Source organism: Emys orbicularis, chromosome 14, assembly GCF_028017835.1.
Source record: "Emys orbicularis isolate rEmyOrb1 chromosome 14, rEmyOrb1.hap1, whole genome shotgun sequence".
NCBI lineage: Eukaryota > Metazoa > Chordata > Testudines > Emydidae > Emys > Emys orbicularis.
In genome coordinates, this window is record NC_088696.1 from 33407595 (window position 1) to 33425082 (window position 17488).

Genomic DNA, 17488 nt, shown 5'->3' on the forward strand with positions numbered 1-17488 from the left:
CATATAGTGCTCAGACTTTTATAGTACTGTACACCAGTGAAAACACTTGTAGGTTCTCCAAATCTATCTCTGTGCTTTGAGAACCACAAGATGAGATTCTGATACAAAAGAATAGGCTACATAGACTACTAAAGACACTGTTTGGAATGATTGACCGTAGGGCTTTTACTGGAAACATTTGCGAAGTGTCTGTAGACCTTGGTTTTTCCCAGACCCCAAAAAGTAAAGATTGTAAAAATATGGAAAATTAGATTCTGCTTGTGGTTTCCCCTCCTCCCAACTCATCTTTTGAAAACCCTTGGGGGGGGGGGGGAGGGAAGAGAAAACCAGAGTGCTGGCCACATTAATTCTGGAGCCTACGTTTGCATATTTTGGCTTCTGAATACAAAGTAATATAGCCTTATCAGTAAAATTCTAGCTGTACCTGTAAACATACATAATGTTAATCCCAGTTACCTCAAACTTTGAAGGGAAAAGTCTTCCATAGTAGCACTAATTTTTGCATATTTTTCTTTAAACTATTTGACTTTTTAATCTCCAACATTTTTTGTTTTGCTGGCCACATCTGGTAACATTGAAATAGAATAAGGATTAAAGACAAACGTTAAAGTTCAAATTGTGAACTTTCTCACAATTTCAAATCAAAACCATAATTTACAAAGGGCCAATAAATTACCTTCCATGGATCATTCTGCTTCAAAGATTGAAATATTGGTAAGTTAAAGGTGCTTTCTGCAGTGAAAAGCTTAACTTTAACATTTAGAATCTCTTCTAATAAAGTAGGCAAAATACTTTCAGTTGAACCCTTTCTTAAATCTTAAAAGATGGAGTCCCTAGTTTTATTTTCCAGCATCTGATACATAGTAACATTATCCTGACTTCTTATGAGAAAGTGTTCTACAAATGTGCACATAGATTTGAACTTGTCCTTTAAAGATGTTGGTATGATTGCACTGTTTGATCTACAAATTCTTGTAAAATTTTTGATCTGTAATAAAGCTAGCAAATATTGAGCTTTTGTTTTTGATAAACCAATTTAGTTACATAACTAACTATAATATGTAATTTCTTGCTGACTTTGTTCATTTTAGTTCAGATGGGTAAGTAGGGTAGTTGTGTACGAAGGATAGATCCCTTGGGGAGCAACTATTTTGTGGCTTCACCTGGAAGACCCCTGCAAGAGCTGAACACCCAACAAACCCCACTAACTCTAATCAAGACAATTGGATTAAAAAAAAACCATCAGACCCCCAAATATTTTTGCACAACATACCAAGAATGTATTTGAACTAATGTGTAAAAATATGAATGAAAATATACTTTAACCAATTTCTCTGTTGCTAAATCGGGGAAAACCTCCTCCACTGAATGAGAAAATCCAGACTGATTGTAGATGGACAGAATTAGTATCCATAGAATATAACAACCTAGTTCTTTCATGCTCAGCTTTACAGCTGCTTCCTTGACTGGAGCCCCATTCTGTCGGGTTTATTTTTTCCCTTCACTTCAGAAGAAGCAGTGCATCTTGGCTATGTGATTAATGACCTTGGACAATCTCCATGTAGGATTTATACTTACAATATCTGTAAATAGTAGTAATGTGCAATGGAGAGCTATTCTAAGATATTAAATGTATTCAAGAAATTCTCCTTTCAGTGTATACAGTCAGTTATCTGGACTGTCATAGTGCTCTTCAGTAGAGTGAAAATCTCTTTAGCCTGGTGACTTAGTCTTAGATATTCTGATCTGAGTAGGGCACATCTGTGCCATTTGGGGATCATGGTCATTCTGTGAATAGCCAGCATAAATTTAACTATTTATTTAACTTTCAGAAATAAGTTCTACAGTATGGTTCTGTTAAATTTTCAAGCATAGACTTTCACCTAGTTCTGTCTTGGTCTCCACTCTCTCTCTAAATGAAAGTTTGATCCTATAAATAAGTGATAGGGGGAAATAGGTTGAAAAGCAATCTTCTAACATTTTGGCTCTCCACTAGCTAGTCCTTGTTTGCCTTCTGAATTGAACTAGCATTACTTACAACTTGTTGTGTCTAGAGGACAATAGCATATGATGCAGCATAATCTCAAAATCTAACACAATAGGATCCATTAGGAAGCATCTTTAGAAGTTTTATAAACTGTACCTATTAAGATGAGCAAGCTATTTTACTTGCACCTGTTCTGTGTCACTCTTTACTGAGATATTGATAGTTTCCAAAAAGCTACAAAATTTGAAACTTTATTTGTGTCACTTGTGATTTAGCATATTTTTCCTGTTTGTGCTATTATACGAAAATTTCTAATTCAAGGGGCAATGGGGATCTGCCAAATATGGGGCTTTTGCCATATTCTTATTAGTTATCTTGCAGAAAGGGGGATGAAAACCTCTAGAAGGAGACCAGTTGGGGAGGAGGATTGGGCTATTAACTTCAAGGGAAAAGATTGATAATGCTTGCAACTTGTTAGTAGTTAGTGTGTCAGTAGTTCTGTAGTTCATACTGTGGATATGTTAGGTCCTCTCTCAGACCATCTGGTTTTTTTTGACCTCTCATACACAATACTGCACCTTCCTTTGTGACAACAGCGGTTGGTTAAATGAAAAAGTACTTTTGGGACATTAAGGAGAAAATAAGCTTAAATAGTGGTGGTTCTTTTGACCCTGCACTTACGTTTTAAGAAGCCTACCTTTTTTGTATTTCTTAATTTTGACATTTTATTTCCTTTTTTGCAGGCTGAATACTTCAACCCCCACTTTTTCCTTCTATGTCAGAGGAATCTAGGATAGCAGTTAGATAAGTAAATAGCAAAATCTACAGTTGATAGTTTTATTTGGCAATTTAGGCAGTACATCTCTGCCTGTTTACTGCATCTCTGTCCATTTTCTCCTTCTTGCTAACATCACTAGTCATCCCTCCCACCTGCTCACCTCTTGTTAGGGAAGGAGGAGCAGTCACCAGGCCTCTTCGAAGGGAGTTTCTTACCACCTGTCTGCCCTCCTCCCCCACGATCCAGGCGATCTAGATATGCCTTTCAGTCTGTTTCCTCTCCTCCTGAGGGAGAGGTGCCTGGTAGAAATACTTCCTGAAGACGGGGAACAGAAGGTGGGTAGCAGTGGTGGGTTCTTCTCCTAAAGGAGGCCAGTTAGTGGTGCCTTCTCTTCTCCCCTTCTGTTCCCTGCTAGGGCACAGTGATGATTGCATTAAGAGGGGAACGTACAACTTGGCAGAGGGAGCGTAAGTTCATTCAGATACTTGCTAAAGACAAAACTGTGCTACCCTGCTGTATGGTGGGGAGGAATGCTTCTTGTTCAATCCTAGCACGTCGCCTCCCAGCTGTGGATATGTTATGAGATTTGGTTGAGTTCCCTGGAAGTAATAGGGATCTGCGTTTAGGAGAGATTTTGCCATTCTCCTGAGCTCTGAATGCTGCTGTTTGTGGATCTCACCGTGACTTGAGGAATGGGTTAAGTTTTTTTTTCCTGTCAAGGGAAAGAGATTGCATTATTCATTCTAATGAGATGAAACCATTCACTGGTCTTTTAACATGTTTTGCCTTCCCTCCTAGCCAGAGTATGGCAGTGTAACAATTTTGAAGAAAACATTTTTAAGCTTTACCTTTGAGGAGAATAGTGACTCAGAGGTAACCATACTGTTATTACAAATGATTGTTCTGGGTACAGAGTTCATTTTGACTACAGCATATTCCTGCAAGTACTTAAGTTAAATAAAAGATTGTGCTGAATTTCAAAATTCCTGCATTCTTTGCTCTAGTGGGTATTTATTGGATTGGTTCTGACTTGTCATCTTATTAAAATTATATATAAATGTGTATCTTAATTAAAGGGATAAATATAATGGATTTACCTCTTCACTGGTAGAATTGAGTGGCATGAGTTGCTTACTTCCTTCTCAACCTCTTACTGATGATTTTATTCCACCCCTCCCCTCCGGTGTTTGGAGTGACTTTATTACTGTGTAAAGGATAACTAATCTAATCCTATAACTTGATCATATTTGTTTTAATCCAAAAGCCCTACACCATTTTGCACCAAGCCCTTCTACTAAGCTTGGACAGCTCTTGTTTCCTTGAGTCCGGGTACTGCCTTCATTTGAATGGCAACCACAAAACTGGAACACTTTAGAGACATCAGACATTTAAGACTGTAATTTTTCACTTGGGGGGAGTAGGAGGAGGGGGGAATGGATGCTAATGAAGCTTGCAGAAAGGTTACACTGAAATTAGACTGTCAATTTCAATTATCACAAAACCACCATAATTTAAACTCTGTTGGCAATCTTATTCGAGGACAAATACTGGTATGTTGTGGAATACCTATTGTCATCGATAAAGTAGTGTATGGAGTCTCTCAGAGCAGCTTCCTGCATTGTCTTTCTTTTAACCAGTGTTACTCCTCCCCCTTCCAATAATTAATCCCCAAAGAAACCATTTTAAATTAAGTTTTGAATAAACATGTATAAAATACTTGAAGCAGAATTTTTACTACTTGTAAGTTGAAATAAATCTAAAACTGTTTGTCATTTTCATTACAAAATGGTAAATATAGTATAAAATGAGTTTGATCGGTGGTTGTAGGTATTTTGACTCGACACTGTGGCCAGGTAGCATGGTTCACTTAAATTTATTGTGCATGTCTTGCTTTCAGCACATCTTCATTACCACCACTAGACTGGCCTTTACCAACTCATTATGGACAATGTGAACTGAAAATAGACGTACAGCCTAAAACTCACCATAGAGCTCATTATGAAACAGAAGGCAGTAGGGGAGCAGTAAAAGCATCTACTGGAGCACACCCGGTAGTGAAGGTACGAAGTTTTTTAACTTTTTACATAAAAGTTGTTACAGAAAATTGATGATACTTACAGTGCAGTACTGTAAACTCTTACTGTGTTTTTGTGGAACTTCTTATGATCCTGAATAGATGGGACATCTCTGTAGCATACCGTTTGCTCCAATATAATCTCTTAAATACATTTTTATACTTGTAAAAATTATGCTACAATTACAGAGCATATAATGAATTCTGTTGTATATTATAGACTTATCATTGGCTTCATGACAGTATGCATAATTTCTTCCACTCGATCGGAAAGGAAATTTTTTGGGGGGGGGAATTAGGATTACAGCATGATAAATTACATATACTCAGTCATATTAAGATCTAATTTCTGTAACACTTAAGAATGCTATAACTTCACTTGATTAATGGATTATATTGCCTCAATATCAGGGATACATTTCTGAACATTCCCTCTGGGACACCTTGCATTGGCCACTGTCGGAAGACAGGATACTGGGCTAGATGGACCAAAGGTCCGACCCTGTATGGCCGTTCTTATGTAACATGAAGACTGGTGTATGACAAGGATTATAATTTCTTTGGTTTTGTTTTATCACACTGTTTATGTAAAACACTGAGGTAATTCAAGTAGATGCTTGCTAATTTTCATTGCAGTAAACTACAGACCAAAAATTTGCAGTAAACAAATTTTTAGCTTTGTTTTTTATCTCCTTGTAAACTAGCCAGATTTTGCTGCTGTTGGGGAAGGAGTCTAATACACGCAACTGCTTACTCTTCTCTGGCCCACTGGGAAGCTTCACATCACTGGCTTTCTTAAGTGGGCTGCTAGTAAGGGGGAGGACAAAAGAAGATTTGCTAAAGTCTCTCCCGGCTCAATTCTTGTGGCCTTTGGTGAGGGTGCCAGCCACTTCTTCACTTTTGTTGCCCTAAAAGCAACTTTGAAGGCAGCCTGACTCAACGTTATTTCCACAGGTAAAGCAGAAATGTAGACATTTTGGTTTCACTGTCTTCTGGCAGTTCATCATGTGGCAATCCCCTTTTGGCTAGCAGTGAATGACACTAAATGTCCTGACCCCTACACTAGCTCTTGCTGGATTCTTCCTTTTGTTACAAATACTACATAAATGTGAAGTGCTTTCCAAATGCTACCTAATCCTGGGAGCCACAAAGAGAGAGGTGGCATCCCTCTACTTTAGGCCAGATCTACACTTACATTTTACCAACATATGTATTGTCAGTTAAGGGTGTGGGTGGTTTTTTGCAACACAGTTTGCTGTCAAAAGCTCTAGTGCTGGTATGGTTTATTTTGCTCGCTGAACTGGAATAAGCTATAACAGCAAATTTAGTACTGCTATAATTGCATCTGTTCTAGGGGAGTTTTGCCAGTATAGCTATACTAGCAAAATTTAAGTGTAGACATGAAGAGGTCACTGACAGCAAACCTGACAGAATGGGGATTGAAGTTTAATTCTTTTGCTCTAACTGCTGGATTATGCTGTCATAATTTGAAATTCTGCTGTGTATCAAACTGCACTACGGTGTCAAAGGGAGTATTTTGGCACTGTGACAATGAAGGGAGTTGACAGATGAGCCTGCACTTGGATCACTCTCCTGTCCACAGACACATGTCCCCTTTTCCTTCACTGGCTCCCAGTCTCAAGGCTCTTTGCCCTAATCTTCTACTTTCCTGCCTCACCTCCAGTCTGGGTTTTGTATCTTCTGTATTTGAATTAAATGTCTTTTTCCTCCTCCATGCTGCCTGAGTTCCCTCAGTGAGGTCATTTAAGAGCACAGGATATCGGCACCCTGCTCTCAGTTCTAGTGTCCAGGCCAGCCATTACAGGGAAATTCCAGCTGCTTCTTTGAGTACTGTTCCTATGGTTGCTCCACTGTACGTGAATATGCCTCCCTGTGCCTCAGATTGGAAACTAGGTAGCAGTGTCCATTTGGCCCACATATGTGCTCTCCTTGTCTTGTTCCCTGTCTCGAGGCTATCTAGCACTGTGCAGGCGAACTGCCCTCATTTCCTTCTCAACCGCCCTTGGTCTGAAACGGAGCAATAAGTAGAATCTGACAGTCAATTAGCTTTAAACCTTGTTTAGTTTTTAGAATAGCTACTAGAGTTTCCATTATTAGTTTATTACTACTCCCTTCTCCTTTTCCCTTTTTAATATATAAAAAAAAAATCTTTTTTGTTCTGACTTAGAAAACAGTTGCCTCCTTGTCCTTTTTGATTTTGCTGTCCTCTCCCCTCTTAGGGAATGACCTCAAGAAGGGGCATGCCTGGCTCCCCAGGTTCAAACACTGTCTCTCCTGTAGAGAGGATATCCCAGTCAGCGACGGCCATTTGTGCTGAATTCGCTATTTAGGAGAGGCTCACGTATGACAGAAGTGTTCCTTCTGTCAGAAATTAAAGACCAGAGCAAGAAAGAGCCATGACCTGAAGCTTAAGTTCCTCATGATGCAGAGTCCACTGAGATTGGCCCCTGGTCCTGGGACTCCCCCGGAGCAACAATCCCTGACATGACCATCAGCGTCCATGGATATCAAACTATGGTGCAGTCGAAGAGGAAATCTAAGGATTCCTCTCACAAGAGCTTGAAAGAGGGCTACAAGTCCACAGGCTGAACAGTTGACTAAGAAGAAGAGATCCCCAGCAAAGTCAGTGACCTTGATACTGATGGAGCTGTGGCATGGTACCCCATAAGACACTAGGTTTCTCTGGTACCCGTACTGCCTAAAGACCCGAGGAGCACAGCCTGCAGCGTCAGTACCGTCTGATTAAAAGGCAATAAAGACTGTACCACCTTTTCTAAAATGGCACTGCAAGAGACAAGGAAAGCCGCAATACCGAGCACTTACAGGGAACTCTCTTCTGGATGGTCATCGCACCACAAGAGTCTTCAATTACCAGACTCCCTCTGGTGACAAGCTAGGCGAGACAGACTCATCGGTATCAATTACCACCACGGTACTGCAGGAATTTTGTTTGTTTCTCCGTGTTGGTTTCAGGAACACTGGAATCTCCACTACTCATCACCGGCATCCCCATACCGACTGCATTTTGGTCTCTGGAATCCCCTACAGTACTGAAACACTCCCCACCAGCCTCTTTAACTGCTCCACCTTTATTGAGTGAAGAAGCAGAGAGCAGGGATGATAACTTAACTTTGGTCTCAATGTACGGCTCCCCAGAACAAGGTCAAGGGACCTTTCACTTATAGCCACATGCAGAACCTCCAATACCAATAGTACAGTTGCAGGACATCCTAGGGTATCACCACTCATACCCTTTGCACCACCCCAGTGGCCATAGTGCGACCCATGGGCAGCTCATAAACACCAGTCCTCTAGGACCTCAAGTACCCATTGGGATAGAGGAAAACTATCTCCCTCTTCTTCCCTTGAAGAAGCAGAATTGTCACAACACAAACTGTTGGACATCCTCCACATGTCCTCATCGCGTATTGTACTCCCAATCAACAAGGCCCCACTAGACCCAGCCAAGATCATCTGGCTAACACTGGCCTCGAAAATGCCTACATGTAAAAGGGCAGACAAAATATTATATGCCCTATAAAGATGTGGACTTTCTCTTTTTCTCACCCATTTCTGAATTTCCTTGTTGCAGATGCTGTAAACAAATGTGGAAGACAGCACCATGCTAGGTCAACTCCCTATGACAAGGATTAGAAAATATTGGACCTATTTGGCAGGAAATCTTATTAGTCAGCAACTCTGCAGTTTAGGATTACAAATTACCAGGACCTGATGGCGAAATATAGTCACATCAACTATGGAAAACTCAATGCCTTTATTGATCACCTCCCAAATTATTAAAAAGAGCAGTTCCAAGCCATCATCACTGAGGGCCAGTTTCTAGCAAGGACAGCACTACAAACTGCATTAGATGCCACGGACACAGCTGCTCACTCCATATTGATGGTGGTAGTGATGAGGAGAGCTTCCTGGCTTCACCTTTCTGATTTACCAAGAGAAGTCCAAATCACAGTGGAGGACCTTCCATTCAAGGGATCCAAACTCTTAGCAGAGAAGACTGATTCTTCACTACACACACACTGAAAGACTCAAGGGCCACATTATGCTTCTTGGGGATTTACATGCCTGCACAGAAAAGATGATACAGTAAATCGCAAATGTCACAAAGATCCTAGTGCAGTTTCCTCCACCCTAGAGACATCATGAACCCAGCGGAAGAGACATCGGCTTCAAAAACAAAAGACTGCAGTCGCCCAAAACTTGAACTGCACAACCCTCAATGTTGAAACATCAGTTTTGAGACATTGGTCGAGGCCCAGAGTTACCACTCCCACCATCGGTTGCTGGAAAACTCAAACTATCTGCGTACCTTCAGACGCTTCCTTGCTCTTTTTCAACAAAACTGGGAAAACATAACATCAGACAAGTAGGTACTGGAGATAATCTCCTATGGTTATCTAGTCCATTTTACCTCTCTCCCTCCCCTCCTACCCTTCCTCCTTCCCTGTCACTCTTCAGGGACCTTTCTCACAAAAGTCTGTTATGTCAGAAAATAAATAATCTCCTGAACCTTAGTGCTATAGAACCAGTTCCCAATCAACACCGAGGGAAGGGTTTCTACTCCTAATACTTCCTGACACCCCCACCCCCAAAAAAAAACCAACCAGAAGATGATCCATTCTTGATCTAAGAGCATTAAAGAAATGCGAAAAGACACGAAGATTCAAGATGGTTACACTAACTGCAATAATTCCATCTCTAGACCAGGGAGATTAAGCATCTTGTAGGGCCGAGAACCACTTTCACATAGCGATTCAACCATCCCACAGAAGTTCCTCAGGTTCACTTTTGGTCAGGACCATTTCAATTCAGTGTACTTCCAATTCGCCCTATCATCTAGACCCAGAGTATTCTCCAAGGTCCTATCAGTGGTAGCGGTCCACTTTCACAAATGGGGAATTGTGATTTACCCACATATAGATGACTGCCTACTCAGGACATGATCCTTCGAAGACGCCCTATTGGTCACACAAAAAACTCTGGATGTATTCACACTGTTGGGACTACAACTGAAAACACACACACACACACACACACACACACACACCTGACTCCAGTACAACATCCAGAATTCATAGGAGCCTATCTCGATGTAGTGAAGGCCAAAGCATGCCTTCCACTACACAGGTTCAACACCCTTACCAGCTTGATTGACACCATTCAGACCAGCCCCTAGACCTCCGCTAGAAATTGCCTGCAATTACTTGGGCATCTTTGTGATAAGTCATGCAACGCTCCATGTGCATGGTCTGCAGACATGGCTATAAATGGGATATGTACCAAACAGATAGTCTGAACAAACTACTGTTGATGCCCTCGACAGTAAAAGGCTCTTGAATGGTTGAAGGATCCGCAAAATGTCTGCATAGGGGTCGCTTCACGCAGCCACCTCTAACATTGATACTGACAACAGATGCATCTTTACTGGGCTTGGGAGTTCCCCTAGACAATCACACTGTTCAAGGCAAATGTTCCCCCATCGACTCAACACTACATATCAACCTGTTGGAGCTCAGAGTGGTCTGGAACGCTTGTGCTCATTTCCTACCATTGATCAATGGCAAACATATAAAAGTCACGACAGACAACATAACATGTATGTTCTACATAAACGATCAGGGAAGAGCAAGTTCACCATCCCATTGTGCAGAAGCAATGAAACTGTGGAATTGGTGCATTTGGCACAGCATCATTATATCAGAAGTTTACTGTCGGGTGCCGAATACCACAGTGGACACCCTCAGCAGAACATTTTCACAGGAACGCGAATGGGAAATGGACCTTGTTCTCTACAATGTGATTTTGACATTGGGGAGTCCCAAAAATAGACTTATTTGCCATGGCCAAAACCTGGAAACGTTCCTAAAACTGCTCAAGAGCAGGGATGGGGTATCACTTGCTAGAAGATGCCTTCCTCTTGCACTGGAACACAGGTCTCCTTTATGCCTTTCCTCCAGTTCTCTCATATTGAAGGTCCTGCTCAAGATAAGAAAGGAAAGAACAAAAGTTATTCTCCTAGTTCCCATGTTGTTAATACAAACATGGTGGTTCTTCGAGTGCTTACTCATGTCCATTCCATGCTAAGTGTGCGCGCGCCACGTGCACAGTTGCTGGAGATATTTTCCCTCTAGTGGGATCCATAGGACTGTCCCTAGCACCCCCTGGAGATCTGCGTGCACCCTCTCAGTTCCTTCTTACCAACTGTGACGATTGCTTGGAATGATCTTGCTCTTGCAAGGCTTTCCCAGTGGTTTAGATTCTGTAGTGTAATTTTTGTAGTTTAGCCTTTTAGTTATCAGTTAGTATTAGTATATATAGTGGTCCTAGTCATCGAGGAACATTGTGTCAGGGACAAGGCATGCCCCGATCCCCAGGCTTCAAACCGTGTACCTCCTGCGGCAAGCCTGTGCCAGTGAGTGACCTGCTTTGGAGCTGTTTAAAGTGCCTCAGGGAAGCTCACATTCAGGAGAAGTGCAAGATCAGCAGGGGCTTTAGATGGCGCACTCAGAAAGACAGGGCTACCGGGGTTAGAAAGGTTCAAGGGGTGGTGTGATCCATCACAGCACTGACTGTCGCAGCACATCCCAAAGGAAAGTCCTCCATGTCCCCACTGCAGTAGTCACTAACCAGTACTGCCTGGGGGCGGAAGCGAGTATGGCTCTGCCATGGTCTCCAAGGGAAGAGTCCTCTTCAGAGTTTGAGGGGAATCCTTTGCCCCACCAAAAAAAGTACTGGTACCTGATTTACACACCAGACTTAAATACCAACCCCGCAGCTGGTGCTTAGCCACTAGGCCATTGGCCGACACAGTGGTAATATTGGAACCTGTGGGGTTTTCCACCAGTACCGGAACCCCCTTCCTCAGCAGTCATACTCAGTGGTGTCTGTGAGACGAGCCACAGTTTCATCCTGACCGGCACCGGACCCAGACTCTGATACCAACCCCAGCACCGAGGTCACTGAAGTGGTCCCAATGGACGTGGTCAGGTGGAGGAGGAAGGAGCAGCCCCTCCTACAGTGCTAGCCTCTTCCTCATTGTCTCCGGTCGAAGCGGTTGCAGGTCCTAGTAACCTGCTTCCACCAGATGACTTCAGGGCCCATCAAGAGCTCCTGAAATGGGTCAGCGCAAACTTGGGACTGAAAGTCAGGGATCTAAAGGAGTCCACATACAGCCTGATACCCTGGCTGAAGTGGCTCCCTCCAGAGTGACCCTGCCACTCAGTGAGGTGGTGTTCAGACCAGTCAGGGCACTATGGCAGACCCCTTCATCTTGCCCCCTACCTCAAAAATGTAGAGAAGGAACTGAGGGTGATTTACCCGCGCAGCACTTGATAGCCTCAAGGCAGCGCAAGAGACAGGGAGAAGAGCGTGTGTGCAGGCCAAACAGGCATTGCTACATAAAATCTCCGATCTCAGGTGCAGGGATGTGGATACATCTACAGTGGAGCACCCATGGGAACGCACACCTCGAAGAACCACAATTACTGCACAAGGTGAGTAACCCTTTCTTTGCCTGTGTAGCACTACACTGGAAGGTAATATGCTCACTTGATCTGTGGAGCTGGCACATGCACTGTCTGATCAGCACTTGGAGCTTGCATGCTGAGTGAAACTGGAATCTTGGGAGATTTTTAGCTGTTAAAAACCTAAAGTCTCTGAGCATGCATGAATTGCGATCCTCCTGCCCTGCCCCATCTCCTGTCAGTGCCACCTATAATATATGCATTAATGTAGATCATGTCTATAGATTCACACCCTTAGAATCTTAACTCAAGGCCATGTATATAATTCTAGCTTTGATTTATTCTGAATTTTCATTTTGCAATAAAGTGGAGGGGGGGGGCTGCTTTACTTTTCTTCTCTTCGCTCTTCATAAATTGAGGAATCACTTCCCTCGATCTGCTGGCAATGCTCCTACTAATGCAGCCCAATATGCCATTAACCTTCTTGGAAACAAGGGCACACTGCTGACTCATATTCAGCTTGTCATCCACTGTAATCCCCAGGTCCTTTTCTACAGAACTGCTGCTTAGCCAGGCAGTCCCCAGCCTGTAGTGGTGCATGGGATTCTTTTGTCCTAGGTGCAGGACTCTGCACTTGTCCTTGTTGAACCTCATCAGATTTTTTTGGCCCAATCCTCCAATTTGTCTAGGTCACTCTGGACCCTATCCTTACTTTCCACCGTATCTACCTCTCCCCCCAGCTTAATGTCATCTACAAACTTGATGAGGGTGCAATCCATCCCATCGTCCAGATCATTAATAAAGATGTTCAACAAAACCGGCCCCAGAACCAATCCCTGGGGCACTCCGCTTGGTACTGGCTGCCAACTAGATATTGAGCCGTTGATCACTACCCGTTGAGCCCGACAATCTAGCCATCTTATAGTCCACCTTACAGTCAATTCATCCAAACCATACTTTTTTAACTTGCTGGCAAGAATACTGTGGGAGACCATATCAAAAGCTTTGCTAAAGTCAAGATATACCACATCCACTGCTTTCCTCATATCCACACAGCCAGTTATCTCATCATAGAAGGCAATCAGGTTGGTCAAAATGGTTTCCTTGAGGACCTGCTCCATGATTTTTCCAGGGACTGAGGTGAGGCTGACCGGTCTATAGTTCCCTGGATTCTCCTTCTTCCCTTTTTAAAAGATGGGCACTATATTTGCCTTTTTCCAATTGTCAGGGACTTCCCCTGATCGCCATGAGTTTTCAAAGATAATGGCCAATGGCTCTGCAATCACATCAGCCAATTTCCTCAGCACCTTCGGATGCATTAGATCTGGACCCATGGACTTGTGCATGTCCAGCTTTTCTAAATAGTCCTTAACCTATTCTTTCACCACTGAGAGCTGCTCACCTCCTCCCCATACTGTGTTGCCCATGACAGCAGTGTGTGAGCTGACCTTGTCTGTAGTATCAGAGGGGTAGCCATGTTAGTCTGTAGCCACAAAAACAACGAGGAGTCTGGTGGCACCTTAAAGACTAAGAGATTTATTTCGGCATTCACCTTGTCTGTGAAGACTGAGGCAAAAAAAGCATTGAGTACTTCAGCTTTTTCCACATCATCTGTCACTAGGTTGCCTCCCGCATTCATTAAGGGTCCCACACTTTCCCTGACCTTTTTCTTGTTGCTAACATACCTGTAGAAACACTTCTTGTTATCCTTCACATCCCTTGCTAGCTGCAACTCCATTTGTGTTTTGGCCTTCCTGATTACACCCCTGCATGCTCGAGCAATATTTTTATACTCCTCTCTAGTTATCTGTCCAAGTTTCCACTTCTTGTAAGTTCCTTTTTGTGTTTAAGCTCGCCGAAGAGTTCACTGTTAAGCCAAGCTGGTCGCCTGCCATATTTACTATTCTTTCTGCACATCGGGATGGTTTGGTCCTGCACCCGCAATAAGCCTTCTTTAAAATACAGTCAGCTTTCCTGGACTCCTTTCCCCTTCATATTAGCCTCCTTGGGATCCTGCCCATCAGCTCCCTAAGGGAGTCAAAGTCTGCTTTTCTAAAGTCCAGGGTCTGTATTTTGCTACTCTCCTTTCTTCTTTTTGTGAGGATCCTGAACCTCTCATGATCTCAACCATCTCATGGTCACTGCTGAAACCATCTTGTTCTTAACAGCTATGTAACCTACTTGAATATTATTCCTGTTTTGAGTTATCTAAATCAGAGCAGTAAATGACTCTTACGCAGAGTCATTGTTAAAATTGGAATTAGAATTTATGCATTCCTGTTTCCCAGTTTCAAGCTCAGATCACTTGATTATGTCTCCCTAAGTTAAAATTAATACAAAGGCAAATCAATATTGTTTCACAAGTTGATCTCTTACAACTATTATATTGTAGTTACAGATGGATTTGATGGGAGAGATCAACTTGTGAAACAAAACATTGATTTTCATTGGTATTTACTTTTTATATAGTGCTGGGAAAAATTGTGTATTAACGGTCAAATTCAATGAATGGTGAACACTGAGCTGTAGGAAGGCTTCAAATAATTGATTTGGCATGGGAAGTGTGGTCTGCCCAGCTCTCCCTCACCCCTCCCCACCCCCAGTGTACTACATACATATTATTTGTAATATACATTACTTTTTGCACACATTCTAAATAGTCTCATCAACATTTTTGTTGTTCATAGCCTTATTTAGCTCTTTACCACCCAAGTCTGTGTGAATGCTTGATCAATGTGATGCACAAGGTGTTAAGTGTTCCTGACAAACTACTCTAATTGTCTTTTTACATTTTGTTTGTTAATGTGCAGTTGCTTTTAGATCATACTTTGCAGCACTCAGCAGGGCATTTGTTTTTAAGATTATTTTCTGTGAATATGATAGAAAGTTTATGGTTCTGCATTACGTGTGTAATTTATACATTATTTTTAACAAGATTTTAAGATAGTGGTACATAGCTTCAATTTACACATAGGTTGTTAGTCATACTGTACTCCACCTGTCACTAGGAAACTAAGCCTCTGACAAATTTGGCATCATCTGTCATGAGCATGTTTAATCAGCTTATTGTTTCCAATGTGTGGGGAAGCTAAACGAATTGAAGTCTCACTTTGCTGGGTCACTAAATGTCCTTTTATGCTTTAAAAGGACATGAATAAATTTTATTTTTATTTAGGAGTTTCTGCAGTGAAATTCTCTTGTTTTTGGCCATTCTGATGGCAAGATTTTATTATTATTATTATTTATTATTATTATCTGCTCCAAACAAAGTATCAGCCTTTTAAATCTCAGCTTGATATGGGTATGTTCCAGTTAAACTGTGTAAATCAAAAGAATTTGTCTTAAAGGCTCTCCCTTTTTTACGAATTTGAAAGACTACGTTTTGAGAGTTCTTTTAATAAAGGAGGAATAAATAACTAACCATAATTCCTGTTTATGGCTTGGTTGCCATATTAAAATAACCACCTAAACTATGGTTACCCCACTTACACCACATTTAGTAAACGTAGGTTCCTATACGAATACCGATTGTTTCAGTGGAATAGTGTTTTGAAATAAAATCTGATGAATTGTCATAACTTCACTGGTGTGTTCCTCAAGATCTGCCTAGTATTTTAAAATCTGAATAAAATGGTAGAAATTGTGGCGATCATATTGGCCCGTTAACCTGAGGATATATGCCCACTATCTGTTACACTGGCTCTCTCAATAGAAATTTAGAAACTGTTATTGGATCCTTGGTTGCTCTCAGGTGACTTGGCCTTTTCCCATCTGTGTTTGGGTAGAATCTTTTCTTTCTGATGTGAACCTAAGCACAATCATTCATGCCTTTGTCATTTCCAGAATAAATTAACTGCAGCATGTGGTTTCACCAAAAAAACCTCTTTAAAGCTCATTTGGTGAAACACTTGCACTTAATTTTGCAGGGAGCATGTTGCATCTGTACTCTTAAAACTATACTTCACTATCGGTCTATATGGAGTTTTTTGTTTGGTTTTTGGGATTGATTGGGGGAGGGTGTGTGAGCGAGAGAGAGAGAAGTTTTAGATCTGGTCTGAACACACAACTGCACCAGTTTAACAAAGGTTTGATTTTTATATATATTTAGTTAAACCTGTGCAACTTTGCATGGATATGCTTTTATGTTGGCTTAAACCTAGCTTATATTGGTTTAGCGTGTGCCAGAATGTATCCAAATTCTGTTTTCAGTGTGCTGCAGATTTTTGCACGTAAAATATGTGTGTTGTAAACTGTCAAGAGAAAGCTGGAGATATTGATCGCTGGAGAGGAGGCAGTTGGCACTCTCATCATGTTAGGAAGATGGTGTGAAAGTTGGTTTTCTTTTTCATATGCAGCAGACATCACTAGAAGCTTTTGGTCAGGGGAAGAATCCCCTCACTATTTTTGCGAGGTGGGGGATTGTATTCCTCATTAGTCCCTCTCCAGTAGCCTTCACAACAGCACCTGGCCCTTCCACATCAAGTACTTCTAGATAACGATGATATCCTGATGTTCTGGCTAAAAGGGTCAACAGTAAAATAGTTAATATTGATATTTAAATTATTAGCATTAGGCTTTAGCATTGATACCTGATAAAGACGATTGGGGTTTCTGAGACTTTTTTTTCACTTGAGATTTTTTTAGCGAAAAACATGGAAATTGTCATATTGGTGTAGACCAATATCTTGTCTACGACGCTGCTCAGTACCAGCTGGTTTACAGGAAAAAACTTGGAGTAAGCAGGTGCAGCATAACCTGTCCTCAGGGAAAGCCGCCTTTTAGGCTTCTTAGGTTGGGTGCAAGCAAACAATGTGTTTTTAATATGGCTAAGTGTAAGTGTATACATCTAAGAACAAAGAATGTAGGCTGTACTTACAGGATGGGGGACTCATCTTGGGAAGATAGTGACTGAGAAAAAAAATTGGGGGCTCCTGGTGTATTATCAGCTGAACATAAGCTCCCAGTGCAATGCTCTGGCCAAAAGGGCTCGTGTGATCCTTGGATGTATAAACGGGAGTTTTGAGCGGGAATAAAGAGATTATTTTAATTTATATACTTGGCAATGGTGCAACTGCTGATGGAATACAACATCCAGTTCCAGTATCAACAATTCAGGAAGAATGTTGATAAATTGGAGAGTGTTC

The 17488-nt window shown here is 41.7% G+C and overlaps 1 protein-coding gene across 1 annotated transcript in view; it reads left to right on the forward strand.

Moving 5' to 3' along the window:
- The window catches only part of NFATC3 (nuclear factor of activated T cells 3), a 95943-nt gene that overhangs the window by 24189 nt on the left and 54266 nt on the right, over nt 1-17488 (forward strand). Inside the window, exon 2 of the mRNA XM_065416337.1 lies at nt 4663-4825. Coding sequence (XP_065272409.1) covers nt 4663-4825 — 163 coding nt within the window. The remainder of the gene's footprint in view (nt 1-4662; nt 4826-17488) is intronic.